This window comes from Coffea eugenioides, chromosome 3 (assembly GCF_003713205.1).
Source record: "Coffea eugenioides isolate CCC68of chromosome 3, Ceug_1.0, whole genome shotgun sequence".
NCBI classification, from domain to species: domain Eukaryota; kingdom Viridiplantae; phylum Streptophyta; class Magnoliopsida; order Gentianales; family Rubiaceae; genus Coffea; species Coffea eugenioides.
Window position 1 is genome coordinate 41,004,301 of NC_040037.1, and position 19,666 is coordinate 41,023,966.

Sequence of the window (19,666 nt, forward strand, 5' to 3'; positions counted from 1 at the left end):
GAGCACAAAAAGTAAAGAAAAAGTTCTTTAAATCCCTGTTCATGATTTTTCCGATTCGGAGATAACTCACTGCTCCATCTATTGCCATGGAAAAAGGTAATCATTGAAGACATATGCTGGAAGATGAAACCCCCAAAAAAAAAAAAGCTTTTAGTTTGTGAATGTGTACTACAATTGAAAAAATTAGATATCTTTATTGATGGAATTAATGTAATAGTTTTGCCAAGTTTTAAGCAATACATTTATATATTTTTTCATATGAAGTAGCAATTTTAATACATTTGTATATATTTTCATATTTTTTTTCCAATTGTATATATTTCCATATGACATAGCAATTTTAATGAAAATCAGTCATTTGTTCTTTGAGTTTGACAGGTGTCAAGTCTATACAATAATAAATACCAACTTGATAAAAATATAATTTCTATATATAGCGGTGAGTAGGGGTTGAATTCACAAAGATTGAGGATAATTCGTTTCTTCTAGACTTCAGAGTATGAGGGATTTTTGGAAAATATAAAATAAACAATTAACTAAATCAAAGTAATGCACGAAATTAAATATGAATGAATCAATAATAGATACGACTCTAGCCAAATGTATAACTTTTCAAACACGGTCCGTTCAACTGATCATCGATGCAAAGATAATTTAATTATTCATTAATAGATTGGTTATAGTTGTCATACATGCGATAAACAACCAACTTTTTCTTACTTTTTCGATAACCAATGTACGACCGTCAACTATTTCTCTAACAAAAAAATAACCCTAGGTACGATCATAAAATTTCATTTTTTGATTCCTTAAGAATTAGAAAAGCCAAACCCTAACTAACAAATACGCTACAAGGGTTTGTTTAAATTAGATCATATGTTTTCTAACATGAGACCAATCACACTAGTTGCCACTAGTATTAACCAATCAAATAATTACGGAATTAATTGGTTAACTTGACAGTAGATCATATGTTTTTTTAACATGAGACCAATCACACTAGTTGCCACTAGTATTAACCAATCAAATAATTACGGAATTAATTGGTTAACTTGACAGTAGATTATTAGATTAATTCGAATATCGGATCCTTGACATTCAAATAACAAAACAATCATAAGAAGTTAAACAGAAACGTGCGAATATCAATGAATAAAATAAATAAATAAAAATAATTTGATCTCATAGATATTTAGAACCACATCTTTAAGTTAGCCCTTGACTAAAAAAAAGATTTAACCACGCATCCTCAAGGGAAATTCGCAAGACTCCATTGATTAAATTTTGTATGGTTTTTTTCTCTAAAACTAACGAAAAGGCCAGAAGAAGAGCCAAAACAAGTGACACCCGTGTGTGTTGTACTTCCAAGAGTCCCCACCCGAAATTGTTGTTGGCCGAATTAGTGATCAAATGGTCCGTACTTTGCTTTTTCTTTTTGTTTCCTAATCGGTCTCTACTACCAATAACACCGTATGTTTCCTAAATAGAAAAGGGTAACTACGAAGATAATATTTCAAGTTCCTTAATCCACTACTAGAATTAATAATGAAAATTAAAGTTTTGAAAGTCTTTCTTCAAAAATTGCCCTGAATTCGACTTCCACTTGGAAATAGGCTCCATACGTGCCTCCATCAAATTAACTCTTAGAATTCCCAGCTCGCTTAAGTTATTTAGTATTATATATATATATATAATACATAATATAATATAATTATATGCATATATATGAAATTGATAATGTGATATTTTATTATGATAAAATAATAATATCTTTCTTGTTAATTTTTGTGGTTTAATGATAAACTTGTTACGTTAGTTTGCCTTTTTTTTCCCTTTGTTATGGCATGTAATTTATAAAAAAAATAATGGTAATTGATTTAGATTTTGTATAATATCAAATATAGAGTATCATTTTGTCAAGATCAAAATAATTTTTAAACATTATTTCATGTAAATTTTTTTCTAAAAATTTAAAAAATTATTAGTAAATTTATTATTAGTATTATACATATATATAAATAAATTCAAATATAAAAATGAAAATAGTAGTTGGGCGGGGCGAGAGCACTCGTTGAGATAACGAGACAGAGCAGGGCAGAGGCAAGGGTGAGGGTAGTGAGAGATAGGGCAAGGGACAAAGGTTTTTTGGGTGATGGGGTGGGAGGTAGGGAAGGGTTAACCGAGGACTCAATTACTAATTCATTATACAAATCATACCCAAACTCGTGATGTGATACGTATTACATTTGACCACCTTTTTTTTTTAAGTGTAAGTTGGAGGACTCGAACCCGAGACCTCTCGCTTACACTCCCTCCCCCGCCCACCTTTATACTCATGTCATTGTCCTTTCTTTCTGTTTATTTTTTACGGGCGCAAAATTCTTTTGATTATATTGATGAAAAGCACTAAATTTTTTATGAAATTATTTCAATTTTTTACAAAATGTTACTACTTTTAGGGGAAACTGTGTATTGTAAGAATGATTTAATAATTTTCTAATAAAATAACTGCAACATTAAAAAGGCAAAAAGACTTGATTTTATTGTGCTTTAATTAGTAGTACTTGTACCAATAATAATATCAATAGTAAGATTGGTGCAAATTTCAAAACAATAATCAATGTACACATGACTACAGTAAATTTTTAGGTCGATCAAACTAATATAATAAGCCATAAAGTGGTAAGTTTTAGTCATTTGTGAAATGACAATTTTAGCAGTTTACATACCATTCACCCATAAAAAGTTAAGATTATTATAAAATGACAATTTTAGAAGTTTACGTACCATTTATCCAAAAAAATTTAAGGTTATTCTCATAAATCTTACTAATTTTGGCTAAGTGTAAGCTTCACAACCATAATGTTAAGTTTTTGCAATAAAGTAATAGCATAGTTAACTAAAAATCTGGAACACATAAAATACAATATATAATATGTGTCTATATTACATATAATTAAAAGTTCAACTCAAAAAATATGAGTTTGGCAAAAAATGCATACAAATCCATGTAAATATTACAAAATATATTTAAAAGTTATGAAACTTAATATATGTGTATAATTACTATAATTTTCAAAGACTATGCTACCTTAATACACGTTTAAATTTTATTCTTGTGTCCCAGACAATAAATATATTAAAACTTTATCATCTTATTATATTCATAGATATTAAATTATAGAAATTGTGATACATAAACAAGTGCTATTGTATATATAACTAGGAAAATTTGTTATTATTGTTATCCAAACTTTCAAACTTTTCAAAAATTGAAAAATAGCTTGGAATTTATAATACAACAAAATTTTAATGCATATTTTATAAGGTTATGTGAAAAGTAAAATTATTTTTCACAATATTTTTAAAATGTAATAAAATGCAGAAGATTTTAAATGATACAAACAATCATGTATTATACAAGTACATTATGAGTACTTGCTAACTATAATACTAAGTTTCAATTTTTAATAAAGAAGTCTTAGCATTATTTCAGATAAACAACCTAATGCTATACAAGTTTTTTAAAGTAAAATATTAAATTTTGTGCCACAAACTTGTAGGTTTTGATCATTAATCAAATTTACTATGTTATCAATAAGATTTATTATTTATCTATAAAAGCTTACAATTATTTGTACTAAAATTACTCTCTAAAAAGTAAAAGTAATTTTGAGATATAAAGTAGTAATTTATTCCAAAAAATTTTTTATGCATTATCCTTCTTAGGTGGATGGATCCAACAATTAATCAAATAGTCGTCAAAAATGTTAATAACTTGTAATATCAGCTAAAAACTTTGTTTCGATAACAATGGTTACGGGAGCATTTTCCTTCATTTAAATTAGACATACGAGATTATTCTTCACGAAATTTGTTTCCCAATCTTGTTTGTCGCCAATATCCATCCCATCGAATTTTCTTCCTTGCGTGCTATGTATTTTATTCTATAAAGAAACTAGTACTAGTTCCATCTTAAGCGTCCATAATAGTCCAATGGCCATCCAAAACTCACAACAAGAGTCATAACTCTAGGGCATTTGAGGGGACGCCTGTCCTCTGTTTGAAAGTTCCCAAGGATGGAAATTTTGACAAATTTGAAAAACTCATACATATTTTAAGCTACTAATGTATCCTAAGAAATTTTCAAAACTGTTATATTGATACGAAGGTTTATATGCATATATATTTTGCTCCCCACAAATTAAAATTTCCAGTTCCAATCTCTAGTGCATATTTATTCATTGCCAACGCCTGTGTTATGGTCCAGAAACCAGAGGAACCAGAATTTGCAGGAAGCAAAATAAATCAAGCTTAATGGAATGAAATCAATTAACAATGAATCAATGGAATAGTGAACGAATGAACTTCAGCTTTCATCAATTGAATTCTGGATACGAATTACAAGAACAGAGATAATGGATTTAGCTAAGAAGGGGAAAGATTGAAGGAGAGTTTGGGAGGGAAAATGAGGATTGCTCCTCAAGCTAAAACAACCAATCACGATTGAATAATTCAAAAAACTCCCTCTACAATGAAGCAGACATGTCTACTTATAAAGTTATCAATTTCTAACAAACTTCTAACTACACCAATAAGAATCAAACACGTGGCTCCCAATACAATCTAAACACGTGGCCTTCTTTTTCTCAGCTCACTCCATGACAGCCTGTTTGAACAAATGAAGAGAACATGACAGAGCTCATGAAACATGTTTTTCCAGGAATAGCATTAGTGCTACCAGAAATCATCCTTTTCTGGGTAACCTATGATTAGAGATGGCAACGAGGCGAGGTGGGTGAGGAAATATTTAATGGTAGGATAAATTGTCTAGAAAAATAACTCGAGGGGATAAGTTGATAATAACGCTATAGTCTATGAGGGTAAAATGATAATAATTTTAAGGGCTAAACATGTCTTTTCATTTAAATTAACAAACTCCGTTAAATTTCACCACTAGTCTTAGGAGTAAAGTGATAAAAAAATAATGTTAAGGGAGAAATTGATATTGGAACCAAACATTAAGTGAGTAAAGTGATAAAACCCAAACAATATATATGTTTTGAAACTTTTTGAAAGGACAATAAACTGAAAGTGTACACATTTTCATCGTTGGATGTTGAATTTGAATTCATATTATCAAAATTATTTTCAAAATTTTAAATACGTAAGTTTGAATTTAAATACATAAGATTTATTTTCAAAATTATCACAATTTAAAAGGGAGAAAATATGAGTATCTAGAACTTGGGGAGCGGTGGTCCCTCCCCTTCCCTTGCTAGTTCCGGTCTTCCAAACTGTGGACAAGCATCCCCCCAAATCCCCTAGAGTTTTAACAATCAGTGACGTTTCCTAAATATCCCTATTTAATGAAAATCAATCGTAGGTGGTAGCGCCGCCAGGCAAGTTCTTGCAACCACGGACATCCTTAATTGAAACTTCAAAATAAGTTTATATATCAAATTGGTTAGGAATAAAAATTAGAAATTAAATTGGCACTAGTGAAAAAGTTTAAGGATGAAATTCACCATTTCTCCATTTTTTTTTTACAGCAACTTCCTTTCTCACGCATGCATAGCACGTACTCTCACGCTGATTTGTTTTTAGATTAGAATATATACCACACAAGGAAGAAAATTCAATGGGATGGGTATTGGCGAAAAACAAGAGTGGGAAACAAATTTCTTGGAGAATAATCTCGCATATCTTCTTTAAACGAAAGGAGAAACCAATTATGTTCCTGAACTTAAATTGTTTGGAAGGAGAGGAAGCAAGAAGAGGAAGCAGAGACAGAGCGACTTTTGAATCCTAATTATCAGACATGGAACAAAGACTCTTATTCTCCAGCCAAAACCAACTCAAAACTGTCTAGAATCAGTATCATTTATCATTTGTTCGATCCAATTACCAAGCCCAGCTGATCTCCTGTGATAGGAGTCTGGCTGCCCCTGACCTTCAGAACGAAACCGCTTGATTATAATTTTTCACTCTCAGAATGTGCAACAACTCATTTGCAGTCAAAGATTATTCTCGCTCATTATGTGTAGTGTATTAGTAGGTTTTTCGTTGAATTTCCAGGTTTTGGTTACAAAGTGGAGAAGGGGGTACTTACCAAGCTTTTAGCCGGATTGGATAGTTTAGTTACGGATTTTGGATTATCTGTTATCTCTCCAGAAGTGAGTGAAAGTGGATTCATTCTCTAATTCATGACAATTTGGATAATAGTTTTCGTTCTTCTGTAAAAGACAATTCTTGAAATTGGACAGGAAAGATTGAAATCTATACCGAGAAACTATTGCTCAAATGCCAAAAAAAAAAAAAAGAAAAGAAAACAAAGCTATTCAGATGGTTCAGTAATAATAGGCTTCCCTTCCTTTCTCAGCTTGGCCACATTTTCTTTCATGGCTTCCTTCCTCCTCTTACTTGCTAGAACTTTGGCCGTTAGGCCGCTCACATTGGGGTCTTTTTTCTCCTCCGGTGGAGGTGGTGGTGGTCTTCTAGCAGCAGCACTTGCACTTTTTTCAACCGAGTTCAAGCTTAGCACTGCACCAACCAAACCAAATGCAAGACTTCTGCGTGACAGAAAGAACCCCCATGATTCAGGAAGATGTCCATATCCCTAAACTGATAGTACTTCTTTTCTGTTTCTGTGTCTTTTTTTTTACAGAGAAGTGATGAAAGTAAAGCATTCTTGGAAACTTATACACATCGATTAACTATTATTAGGCGTGGTAACTGAGTCAATCTATCATTTTCGCTTAGATAAGATAGCAAATTTTGCTCAAACCAGCCAAGGCAAAGCCTAAGTGCCACTGAGAATTGGAAAAATCATTTAATGGTTGAACTCCATTTGACAATGTTGAAAAGTTTGGCATTTCCAACATGTCAAGTTATTTCATTTCCCTAGAGAAATTCGTGCTTAGGTTTTACTTCTATTTTCTTCTTTTAAAGAATGCGTTAGCTATCTAAACTACAATATAAATCTTTAATTTTGGACAGAAGAACTTTATAATGGATTTTCTTTTGGCAGTGAAGGAACATTTGGCTTTCATAACTGTCTAGGCAAAGGCATACAACATACAAGAAACAGAACCAAACTGCATTGTTAAGCAAACCTGCGGTAGAGAAGGTTGGGGCCTGGAGCTTGATCAGAACCACGATGAAATGCAGAAACTCTAGGGAAACTCAAAGACGACTGAGTAGCATTACTCTGCTTTGATCTCGTTGAAATTGGTATTGCTGTAGTTGCTGGTGCTGTTTGGGTTAAAAATGAATGGGCCATAATTTTGAATCACCTGTTAATTATGTTTGAATCCAGATGAATTGACATTTTCTTTTAAAGTCCTCTGTGAAGCACGAAAAGAACTGCAAAATGGATAGTGCTTGTTTGGACAGCAGATCCCTGAGCGGAACAAAGATTTGAAGTTGATTGGCTGATTTTTGATAAGGTCTCATTTTGTGGACCCCTGTTTCGGCATATTCTGGTATCCCTTTTGTTTCTGAACTTCACTTCCAGCACCATTTCACATACAAAGACAGGAAACTTTCGTATCCATAATGTTGTATATCAAATGACATTTGAACTCTAAAACAGCATTAACACGAAAATTGCTACTAAAACCACAACACTTCACAAGAAAATTTCAAGTCAAAAAGCTAAAGAGAATTTCGAGGATCAGGACCATGGAGCTATGTCCATATTGGCTTGGAGATTCATTTAAGACTAATTACGCAATGGCACATTAGGCATTCAGGAAACCAGGTTGATCCAAAAAGGCTGCACTATTAAACTGATGAAAGAACAGAAGATCGAAATTGGCAACTATACCTGCTAAGATGATTGGCTATCGAGTTATTAGCCGTGTCATTGAACCCAGTGATGAACAGATTCTTGCTTCGTAAGCCATGTATAAATTATATTATCGACTTGAAGAGGTGAAAGGAGCAATCAGGAAGCAATGAAAGTGATCACATCGTTTATCACAACAGTTTATCATAATTTAGCAATGCCATCAAACCACTTCTGGGGATTGATGAATTAAAGGCCAGAAATAGCTACCAAAATTCCTTAATCACTAAGAATATACCTAATCATTTAAATATAAAACATGACAAGTCAAAATGAATTACAATCACATTCCTTTCTGTGTTAAATTACTGCCAGAAAGGCTACAGGTAAACAGAAGAAACTATTACGGTCTACCTAACTAATCAGCGACAGCCTGACATAACAAGATATTTGGAGGCTTAAAAGATTTCGAGGCTCCACGAAAGAGCAATTCATCATGGCAGATGATCATCGAACAATGCCTGCAAAAATGACAATGTAATTGATAGAGTCATTAACCCACGAAGAAAAGAGGATATAGAGTCCACAAGTAAGACGGTAGATAAAATTCAAAAGAATAAACCTCTTGTAGTCAACACTAAAAGACACACAGATTAATGTGCCTCCACTTGCCGAGCAACATCCTCAGTGCTTTCCAGAGAGGGTTGTTGAACAACCTCAGTAGCTGTACAAGGCAACTCTGCAGCACTTTCACTTGCTCCCTGTGAAGGTTGATCATCATCATCTTCTTCAGCTGTATGGCGGAAGTGCAAATCATCAACCTCATTAGAATCATCACAAACCTCTACTTCATCAACTTTGTGAACCATAAGAGATGCCCGTACATTCTCTGTCTCACTTGGAGGAAGACACTGCAGCGCATGATCAAGCTCATTTTCTGCAGGATATGAAACTAGTTGACTGGCCATGGGATTCAAGCGGTACAAACTATGATGATCTGTGTCTTCTTTTTTTCTCCGTTTTCCCATGCCCTTCCTCCTTACCTTCTCCTTCCCTCTTGTCCTTTTCCCAACTTCATTTGGCACGGAGGCCACCACCAATGAAACCCCAAACTGGTCCCTCAAGCACTCATGTGCAACATACCTGATTCTTGACACTGCCTGTATCTGTTGGTCATCCATCCCATGCGTGGAAAGAGTATCTGCCACATGGGCAATGTCCCTCAGTGCTGCATTCTATAGTCCGCATCAGCAGATAAAGAATAAATCAGAAGATGCACAAAGAATCAATGCATACATAGTATTACCACATATATGCATGTCAGCATCGTACACAGCTCTAATTAAAAGAAAAAAAGGTGGACAAAAAAACCTGAACTAACAGAATTGAATTGCCAGTGACAGTGAGTGATGTTTTTATTAATATTGCATGCATTATAAGAAAATTACAAGGCTTACCATTCTCTGAAACTCCGATGAGATCGGTATGGGCCTACCAACCAACTTGCGTGTTATTCTCAAATACCAGTGCATGTATTCACTTTCCTCGACATCTTCTTCAGCCTCAACAATATGGAGACGGCGATATGACCATTCATTGAGCTCTGATTCCATTTTCAAAGAGAGGTCTACCCCGCCATCTACTCCACGGCTCTTCCTCTCCCACTTTTGTACATCTTCTGGGATTGTTTGAGTCATGTCAAACTGCCTCAGGCAACGGTCTGGAAGGTGTCTCTCTGCTTTGTCAAAGCATATCAACATTGTCTTTGATCTCCCAAGAATGAGACTATTTATAATATTTACTGGTATAACAGTATGACCAATATTTGTATAAGGAGACCAATTTACCTGTACATGAACAAATTACTTGTTACACTAATTAACAAGAAAATAGACAAGGGTCTGTAACATTAAACAACATGCATCACATAACAAACTTACGTCACAAAACAAGAAAATAGACAAGGATCTGTGACATTAAACAACAAGCATCACATAACAAGAAAATAGACAAGGATCTCTAACATTAAATAACATGCATCACATGACAAACTTACGTCAGATGCCTTGAGGGAGTCCAATGCTTTACGGTAGAAGGCTACATCACGATTTGATGTTGGACCACTTTGTTTACCTTTCCAACGGAGCACAAATGGAAAACATTCATGGATTGGATCATGCTTAAGTCGAGGTCTACCAACATTAAGATGATAGTAGCTCCAGCACTGCAACAGGTGATTTCCAGATACAGGTAAATCTGTCAACTAAATCTTTTGAAAAGCAACATACCACATCAAATAACTAATAGAAATACAGCAATGCTTGCTCTCTAAGGCTTGAAATTCCTAATATCTAGGTACCAAAAGCCAAGAAAAGAAAGAGAGCAAGTCAGCTTCAACTGACCTGTAGCAGAGTTAAGCAACCACTAATTGTGCTCTGAGATTTCAATGAGGCATTACCAAGCGCTCTATACAAAAAAGATAATGCTGCTGCACCCCATGCATATTTCCCTGCTTCTTCAAAGTCTTCAAACAACGGAAGGTACATCACAGGGACTTTGTTACCAGTGGTTGTTGAAAATATTGTGCTACCAACAAGATAAAGAAGATAGGCACGGGTGTAACACTCAACATCTTCATCTGAAGCATCCTCGGGACAATGAGAGAAGCTCTCTTTCAACCAGCTAAGTTTCACCATTCCACCACTCGTGTACCCAGAACCTGGTCCTTTTCCTAAATATTTGACACATACTGCATCACATGTGGTATATGTAACACCTATAACTGGTTCACCATCAATTGGTAGCCCCAGCAAATATGCGACATCTTCCAGAGTCACTGTCATCTCTCCTACAGTGAAATGGAATGTGTTTGTTTCTCTTCTCCATCTCTCAACCAACGCAGAGATAAGTGGGTTATCCAAACTAATAGCAGGTATCAATCTCAAGAAACCAAATCCAGCCTTCTTTACCAATTCAATTTGCTTATCAGTAAGAACCCAGCGATCCAGCTTTGAGGTGTGTTCATGGCACCTAAGTGCACCTCGTTCCTGTTTGATATTAAAATTAGAATCTGCAGATATATTTCGACAAAAGAAGAAATCAAAGATGGACAACTATTCATATACAGTGTCACCTGCCCCTCCCAAACAGCAGCTGAGACATGCTTATCTTGATCATAAAGGACAGAATCATCAATTGGACCAGGGTTGCTTGAATGCATATCCATTTCTGCTTCCAGTTACATCTATTCCGATACAAACAAGCCAAAGAGGATCGGAATAATTGAAACTGTTGACAACAAATTGATGTTTGGCTAAGAAAAAAAAGTACAAATGCTTTGCTAACGAAGAAAATCATGAATGCATTCATTTATGAAATTTCAAGGTTGGAATACTTTAGAATTCTTCAGAAACTAAACCCAACATGATAAGGAACCTCAGGGATAAAATTCCTTTCAACTTCCAAGATCCAGAAAGAAAAAAAAAAGTTATCAATCCATGTCATAGCCCGACTTCCTTCAGAAGCCACCAAATGCATATCCATCAATCAAAACATTTTACAAGCGTAGAAATATTTGGACACTGAAAAACATAAATTCTTTCCAATTTGTAAGCCTTCTGAAATTTCTGTCTGCAAGTGCGAAATGTCTCAGTTACAGAAAATATCTTTGACATCCCACCACGTGTCAAGACGTTTACCCACACTTATGGTTTGACAGAACTTCAAAGTCAGTCCAGCTGTCTTGCCATAGTTGACATATACAGTGATTGAATTCAACAGTCAAGCGCAACTTCTCGTAATAATGACCAAGAACATTACATGATTTTTGTACACTTGACATACCAACCAATTCATACTCATACACAAGATAGCAAAAGTATTGACTTCAGCACACTAAAACAAGATTATGTGCAAATACAACACACTCATCAATCTACAAGCACAACAAACCTAAAAGTTGCTGGCCAACATGCAAAACAACCCACACGTCAATTATCCGCCATACACCAATAACGACCTACTAAATCAACTTATTACTATAACCTTATATGTGTAATGTGTCTATTAAAACTTCAAAACTCTCTGCCTCTAAAAAATTTCAATGCCCTAGCCCTTCATATCTCTATTTCTAAATTTGGCAGCACATCCATCTTCCATATCATGTAACATAAATGCATCTACATCCAGTCATAGCCACGTCTAAACCACATCTCTACAAGCCACGTATCAAATTCCTTCTTAACATGCCCTAATCATGCACCACCTGATACTTTAACTTTCTATACATAATTAGCTAGCCAATCCATCTAAAATTAGGTCTATAAACCTGCATTGTATTGGCACCCATGTGACACAATCAAATGGAACAATAATCTTCCTCTACCTTAAAAATTCCAAATTTGTTAACCAACAAGTCAAAATTTATAATTTCAGTCCCACCTGAGAAAATACAGCTTCTCATGCCCTCCTCATGATAATCATGTCACTTCTGAAAACGTGAGTCATCAACTTAAACACTTCCAAACAGAACAAAAATCTAAATTTCTTCAATTTCCAACGTAAAATTAATGATATTCCTCCACTGAGCTATCAAAGCCCTCAAATTCTGTCAGATAATTTTCCTCAATTTCCAAATTCAATACCTCTAATTATTAATCCCAAAATCACATTTTTCTCAAACTAAGCCTAATTTTCGACAATTCTAACGTTAAACACCAACTGCATGATAATCTCAATCTTAAGCAAAAATTCTTAGCCAAAAAAAAAAATCTTTCTTTTTCAATGAGCAAAAAAAGAAAAAGAAAATGAAAATGTGACAAATTATCAAAATGCAAACACAAACGTATAAACAAGAAATATACAGGAGGGGAATACAAACCGGTGGCGTGCAGATTCCGGTGCCGGCGAATTGGGGAGCGGCGGCGAAGGGCAAAACTGGAAACCGAAAGAAGCCAGATAATTTTGTTTATGGAAAAAAATATTAAATTTAGAGGGAAAAAAAAGAGAATAGAAAAAATGAATAGTAAATATGAAAGAATATATATTATCGAGTGACCTGAAAACTGAAAGAGGGAGATGACCACAGAGACAGAGACAGAGACAGAGGGAGAGAGTAGACGAGATCTCAGGGAGAGCTCCGAAACGACGCTGTTTCTGCAAAAGAGTGTTATAATTTTGGTGTCTGCTAAACGACGCTGTTTCCTTAAATATCTTCTTCGTTCTAGGGCTGGAAATAAGTAGGGTCTGGGTCGGGACCCATTCCCAGTATATACTATACTATTACTATATTTACCCGGATTTTACAAAAGAATCCGTTTTCTACTGTTCTGACCCGGTTCAATAATTTTCAGGGGCTCCATTTCACCTTGCATTTTCATTTCTGGTATTTTCCTTAAAAATTAAAACTAGTTGCTAACCCGTGCAAGGTACATAAATTTTTTTTAGAGCCTTGTTGGTGTATATGTGCACGTTATCTAATATTTGAATAATTATTGTTGAAGTTGATTGTTGAATAATTATTTGCGTAATTATTGTTGAACATTTTTTTAAAAAAAAAAAAAAAAGTTGATTGTTATGTTCTAATATTAGTTAATAAGAAGGCGTATGCCAATTAAACTATTAGTGTATTCTGGCACTACCCACCAATATATTTTGCACAAAAAAAAAAGAAAATAACTACTAATTGTGAGTTCAATACTAGTTTTCACCGATATATTTGCACAATTGTGTTTGGATTGCATTTTCCGTCATTTTCCATAGTAATTTTTGTTTGGATTGCATTTTCTGTTATTTTCCATGGAAAAATTACTGTAGCGATTTGATGTATGTGAGAGAAAAAGATAATAGGGAAATGTGATCACGAAAAATGACGCAATTTTCCAGCAAAAAACGGCAATTCAAACAACAAAACAATGAAATACAGATTAAAATACAATAATAGGCAATATATAATATGACGTCACATCATTAATCTAGTAGTAGGGTAATGTGTTCCAACACATATTGTCTTATTCCAATGATTCAACTTTTTCTAAGCAGTCTTGTGAGACATTTTCCGAGAAGCTATTTCTTTGCTACGTTTGGAGAAATAAGCAAACATCTGATCTTTCTGTGGTAAGCCTTCATTAATCAGTGGATGATTGAGAAAATTCTTGATCCACTCAGAAATGGCTGGGAACTTTGACGAGTCAAGAATCTTGATGGATCCAACTTCCTCATGCACGGCCAGCTGATAAGAAATACATCCAGCTACGATATCCACAAAACCAATCGTTTCCCCTCCAAAGAACTTTGTCCCTCTTCGTTTTAGCTCCTTCTCAAACTCTTCAAACGCCTCCACTGCTGATTTCACTGCCTTCTGCTTTTCTTCACCACTAGAACACACGGCTTCCCACACGGATTGTCTAACCTGGACATCAATCAAAGAACAGCCATGAAATTAGGCTTGAAACCAAAGTAAAGGGTGATCAGATTTTAATGCTACAGCACAATTTTAGGCCACAAGAAGGATCAAGTAGCCGGTAATAAATAAGCAGTCAATACCTTCTCTTCGGCAAATTTAGCCCAAAAGCGTGCTTGGGCTCTTTCGTAAGGATCTTGAGGCAACAGGGGAGCCTGTTTCCACACCTCATCAATGTATTCAAGAATGATTATGGATTCTGAAATTGGTTTTCCATTGTGAACAAGAACAGGAACCTTTCCGTAAACAGGATTCAACTTCGACACCAAAGGGCTCTTGTTGTATATATCTTCTTCTGTGTATTCATACTGAATGCCTTTTAGCTTCAGTGCCCACTTCACCCTTTGAGCAAATGGGCTTACCCAGAATCCTAAGAGCTTTACCCCACCAGTTTCTTCCATTTTAGAGCTTGAAGACTTGGGAAATTTGGAAGTTGCAATAAGTATATAACCCTGGTATATATAAACTTGTAAAAGAACAAGTCATCAACTTGAATTTTGGCAAGAAATACGATAACGACATGAAGGACAAATCGCCTTGATTTTGGACTTTTGTGAATCACCATCCAAATTGGATTTTGCTTCTTTGCATGGACCTTTTCTAGTATCTTCCGTAATTTTTAAGTTTCATTCTATTGCATTCGTTTTATGAATTTGGATGTAAAACAGATCTCGAGGAAACTCAGTTCAACCAGTTTCTTGATGCAGAGATTAAAAAAAAAAAAAAAAAAAAAGTTCAGCTAATAAGCCCTTTCACTAAACAGATTTCAACAGACTCTTTTATTAATTTACTAAAACCATGTAATTAATTGGATAGAATTAAATCAATAGATAATTTATAGATGGTCAATTAAAAAACCAATGCTAAGAATTGCCAAAATTTTAAACCTGAAGATGCAATTGCAAAGATGTATAGAGGATCAAAAATTATGAAATATTACAAATGGTGTTTTGCTCAGATGTTTATAAAAAAAAAACTTAAAATAAAAAGCATATTACGAATGAGGATATTCATTATTTGTTATTATTGCAACATTAATTTTTTCCCTTTTTTAAATGACTTGCTGTGATAGGATGTAATTTGTTTATTAAATTTATGGTTAATTTCCCCTTTGTCATTGCCAAATGTTGTTTTAATTGCCGGATTCTACTTATATTTGATATTTAGGGTCCGTTTGGTTGGACTGAAAATATTTTCCATCGAAATCATTTTCTTGGAAAATCACTTCCTTCCCCATAATTTTCCAGTGTTTGGTTATTAAGTGAAAATATTTTCCGAATTCCTTTTTTCATAATTTTCCGGTGTTTGATTTGTCAATGAAAATATTTTCTGATATGTTTGTTGATATATTGCAAATATTTTTCTACTCTCAAAACATTCGTTTCATTACAAGTTAATTTTAGTTTCTATCCACTATAATCATATTATCATTTTTATAAAATATTTATTCATATTACACCATGAATTCTTAAATTTCCCAACTCGAATACAGGGTGGAATTAGGATAGATCTAGATCAAACTAAAAATATTGGATATTTTGATATTTGAAAGAAAATGAATTCTTTTGTCTCAAAATTTAATTAATATTCATTACTTAAATTAAAGTGGTTCTTTCGATCATTCATAGAAAAAAAAGACACTTGTAATCCTAAAAGAACTAAATTGTCAAATCCCACCACCACCACCTGACACAAATGCAATCTTTCACATTAGACTTGATTATCACATAAAACATATTAGCAATTGAATTAGAATAGTGTAGGACAGTTTGATATTCTTGCAACGTTGTTTACTTGCCTTAAGTTACTTCTAATTAGTAGAAAGGAGAAAGCAAAATGTCTGGGATATTTTTGAGATGAATGCAAATCCGACTAGAGCTGTTGATTTTATTCTTGTTGTCTGATCTTTCATGGGTTCAAGGGAGAAGAGCAGATAGGTCGTTATGTGTTATAGCACGAGGTTTGATGTCATAATTCAGTACTTCTACAGCAATACTTTAGTTTGCAGGTTGAGTGCAGATACTTTTTATTTATCAATTCAAATTGCTCGGCAAATTATGTGCAACCAAAGTTGTTAAGAATTCCAGTGGAATACCCACTGATATTGTGACTAATATGATTCTGCTGCTGGTGATTCTCTTGCACTGGGGGCGGGTTATCTGGTTATCGGAAATTAACTTCAGGAAAGTTGTTGTGGAAGTCATTTTCCACCCGGCGGCATGAAAACATTTTCCAGCTGAAATCATTTTCCAACCTCTTTTGCTTCCAAACACCAGAAATTCTGGAAAACTTTTTCGGGAAAATATTTTCAGTCCAAACAAACATACCCTTAGACCTAATTACAGGAGGTGGAGCAGAAAAATGCTATAAAGGGCGACTTTCTTGAAGTCATGCCGTTAAGTACAGATTCTCGAGATTGTGTGCACGTGGAAAGCTTCCAAAAAAATTGACAAATCTGATTCCAAGTTATGCTGAACCAATTCTTTCCCTTTTGTTGACTAGTAGTTTACTAGTATTAGGAAACAAGAACAAGAAGCAAGGCAATATCGGTGGTTGCCTTTTTTTTTTTTTTTTACTTGTTCGGTTAGGAAATTGACTAGTATATAAACTAGTCACTTAGGTTTTCGTTGGAGCTGGCTGGTTGGCCCCAAGTCCCAAGACAGAAACAAGTCGTCTTCGTTCCCTTACTTTTTGATTCGAACAAATATCACATCATTTCGGGGGAAAAGATTGATGTCGATGAATTCAACTTATTTGCGTGGAAATTTCTCTACGAGACGTGGCTAAATTTCTAATCTAGTCAAAAATCAATTGAACGACGCAGTCCAGAAAATCGGTGAGATCGAACTAATCTCAACTTATTCCTTCAATTTATTAATATTTGTGCATTCTCTATTTTAATTTCTCGAGATTATTTCTTTAACTGAATGTCAAAGGCCCGATATTCAAAGTGACCTAATAATCTATTGTCAAATTAATCAACTAAATAAGTAATTATTTAGTCGATTAATATTAGTGGTAACTAACATTTACACACATTATGGGAATGTGCAATCTAATTTAAATAACCCTCTTAGTGTATTATTGATTAGGATTAGACTTTTCTAATTCTTAATGCAATTGAAAAATTAAACCCTACGATCGTACCTAGGGTTATTTCCTGGTTGGGGATGATCAACAGTCGTACTTTGGTTATTAATAAACTAAGAAAAAGTTGGTCGTCGGAGTTTGTTGACGATTATAACTGACCTGTTAATAAATTGAGCGAACCATCTTTGCATCAATGATCGGATGAATAGACCGTGTTTGAGAGGTTGTATCTTTGGCTAGAGCTTGTCTACCATCGATTTAATTTTTGCTTACTTTCATGAATTGTTTTATCAACTGGTTGTTTATTTATTATTGTTTGAGTTGTTTAATTATCCCCAATTTTATAAAAATCCCCCTTACTCTGTACTCTCGAAAAAACAAATTATCCCCAGTCCATGTGGATTCGACCCTACTCACCGCTATATACAAAATTTATATTTTTGTTGAGTAGGTTTTTATTATTGCACAGGCTCGACACCTATCATGCTGCAATTTTTATCATTATGTGCGCGTGCTTCTCCAAGTCTTCCATATTTTTCAGCGTTTATTGTTCTAAAGAACATCAATATTATTATTAAGGATAAATATTATTGAAAGAAATGTATTTGAAAAATTAAAGTTCATCCTTGATTTTTTTTTCATGTTGAATTGTGCAACTCCTTTTTCTTTAGGTCGACATGTGTCATCAATTAACCCTTGCCTAAGTTTCCCGTTAACAAAGATTAAGAGAATGTCAAATAATGGCAAGAAAGTCTTGGTCTAAAGGTTGATTCTGAGACTCCAGAATTTAAAAGTTTTGGATTTAAACCTCCTATTCCCTCTCCTTATTTCTTCAATTCCGCCATTTCCCTACAAATATATATATATAAGTGAATAAGCATGTCAAATAATTCAAACAACCGCACGGTCATAAAATTAAAAGCATAATTTATGGATTTTGTTTACCTATAAGCTTTGTTTAATTTCTTGCAGGATTCGTTTTGCTTCCAGAATTCATCTACTATAGGTAGAACTAGATGCCAAAGCACCATGTTTCTTAATAATTGTGAGCCTACTGACCTTATGAAACAAAATCCACTAAAATTCTTTGATAATACATGTGTCAACATAAACATCATTCTTGGATGAGACTTACCCTTGGTCCAGCGGGGCAATTATGGCCTTTCTTCCCAATATGGCTGATAGATTTAGTGCAGAAGGAAATGAGGGTGGTAACCCTTTTTGTAATTAATCCTTGTACTGTCAAGTGTTTATATCTATAAATCTATTATCGTTTGTTGGAAAAAAAAAATTATGGCCTTTCTTCCTGTAAGACCAAAATCCATATCAACTGGCATCAATGGTTTCCCTGTAGATTGTGAGCCTACTGACCTTTTAAACCACAACGACATAATAATTGTCAGGAGCATCAAGAGTTCCATATAAACCTCTTGGTGTCCGGTGACCGTATTGGCCCTGACTTATCCTGACTAATCCGGCATTGAGCACTGTCGGACCCTTTTAAGATATGGCTTTCCCAACGTTGTTTTTTTCATGATATCTTGTTTCAGTGCACAATTTTTTTTTTTTTTTCTTTCATATGTACATATCAAATTAAGGTCCTTCTGTTAGTGCAGTTCTCTGTGATGGAGCGTTTGGAGGGCTCAGAACAGAAGTGGCTCATTCTCGTACACTTGCTGGGGTTTTCTCCTACATTTTATGACCTTTCTCCTACTAAGGTTGGATCGGTTTCTCCATTACTCTGGTGCAGGAAGTCTTATGCAATTAATCCAAACGTCTACAGTTTCTTTTAATAACAAAAAACTGTCTAGAAAACTATTACACTGGAGGCATCTATTTGGACGATGTGGATCAGAGATTTATCTTTAAAAAATTGTAATACACCACTCGGTCAAATGCGCATGAGGATCTGCAGGAAAAGGGGATGAAGAAAGATAGAGAGATCAGCGGAGTATTCTTTGGAAGTGAGTTCTGATTGATTCTTGGATTGATTCGGGATGTTTAGCGCAGTCAGCTTCAAAGTTTTCATGTGTGACAAGGTTGCTGGATCTGGATGGCACCCCCACTCATTTGAGAGTTGGGGATTGTTTTAGACTGAATATATGTACTTCAACATAGACAATCCTAGATTGATGGCTAACGTTGCATGTTGTTCTGATTCATTTGTGTTTGGAAAAAGGGATTATTTAGGATAAGTTTTTTTAAAAAAAATACTATAACACTTTTTTATGTGATATATATGAAATAAAAATATGATTAAAAAATATATTTATGATATAAACAAATAAAATTATGCAAATAATAAATGATTAATCTTTCTTCTACAT

At 34.2% G+C, this 19,666-nt stretch overlaps 3 protein-coding genes across 5 annotated transcripts; all 3 read right to left on the bottom strand.

Annotated features, from left to right (window-relative positions):
* Positions 1-6,177: 6,177 nt before the first annotated feature.
* Positions 6,178-7,376, bottom strand: LOC113765395. Its single transcript, XM_027309557.1, has 2 exons — positions 7,116-7,376; positions 6,178-6,572 (listed from the first exon to the last, which is right to left on the bottom strand). The coding sequence occupies exons 1-2, from the start codon at positions 7,280-7,282 to the stop codon at positions 6,338-6,340; spliced, it is 402 nt and encodes a 133-aa protein (XP_027165358.1). The 5' UTR covers positions 7,283-7,376; the 3' UTR covers positions 6,178-6,337.
* A 577-nt stretch (positions 7,377-7,953) lies between these two features.
* Positions 7,954-12,886, bottom strand: LOC113765741 (protein MAIN-LIKE 2). 3 transcript variants are annotated; one of them, XM_027309984.1, is made up of 8 exons: positions 12,846-12,886; positions 12,669-12,724; positions 10,923-11,033; positions 10,192-10,836; positions 9,846-10,013; positions 9,247-9,636; positions 8,412-9,024; positions 7,954-8,310 (listed from the first exon to the last, which is right to left on the bottom strand). In XM_027309984.1, the coding sequence occupies exons 3-7, from the start codon at positions 11,013-11,015 to the stop codon at positions 8,443-8,445; spliced, it is 1,878 nt and encodes a 625-aa protein (XP_027165785.1). In that variant the 5' UTR covers positions 11,016-11,033; positions 12,669-12,724; positions 12,846-12,886; the 3' UTR covers positions 7,954-8,310; positions 8,412-8,442. The 3 variants fall into 3 exon arrangements, with proteins under 3 accessions (XP_027165785.1, XP_027165786.1, XP_027165784.1); XM_027309985.1 differs by lacking the exon at positions 12,846-12,886 and having other exon boundaries at positions 8,412-8,582; positions 8,674-9,024; positions 12,669-12,827; XM_027309983.1 differs by lacking the exon at positions 12,846-12,886 and having other exon boundaries at positions 12,669-12,826.
* An 810-nt stretch (positions 12,887-13,696) lies between these two features.
* LOC113765222 (probable glutathione S-transferase) lies at positions 13,697-14,683 on the bottom strand. The gene is made up of 2 exons (XM_027309318.1): positions 14,333-14,683; positions 13,697-14,198 (listed from the first exon to the last, which is right to left on the bottom strand). Exons 1-2 carry the CDS (start codon positions 14,648-14,650, stop codon positions 13,821-13,823), a joined length of 696 nt encoding a protein of 231 aa, XP_027165119.1. The 5' UTR covers positions 14,651-14,683; the 3' UTR covers positions 13,697-13,820.
* Positions 14,684-19,666: the final 4,983 nt, after the last annotated feature.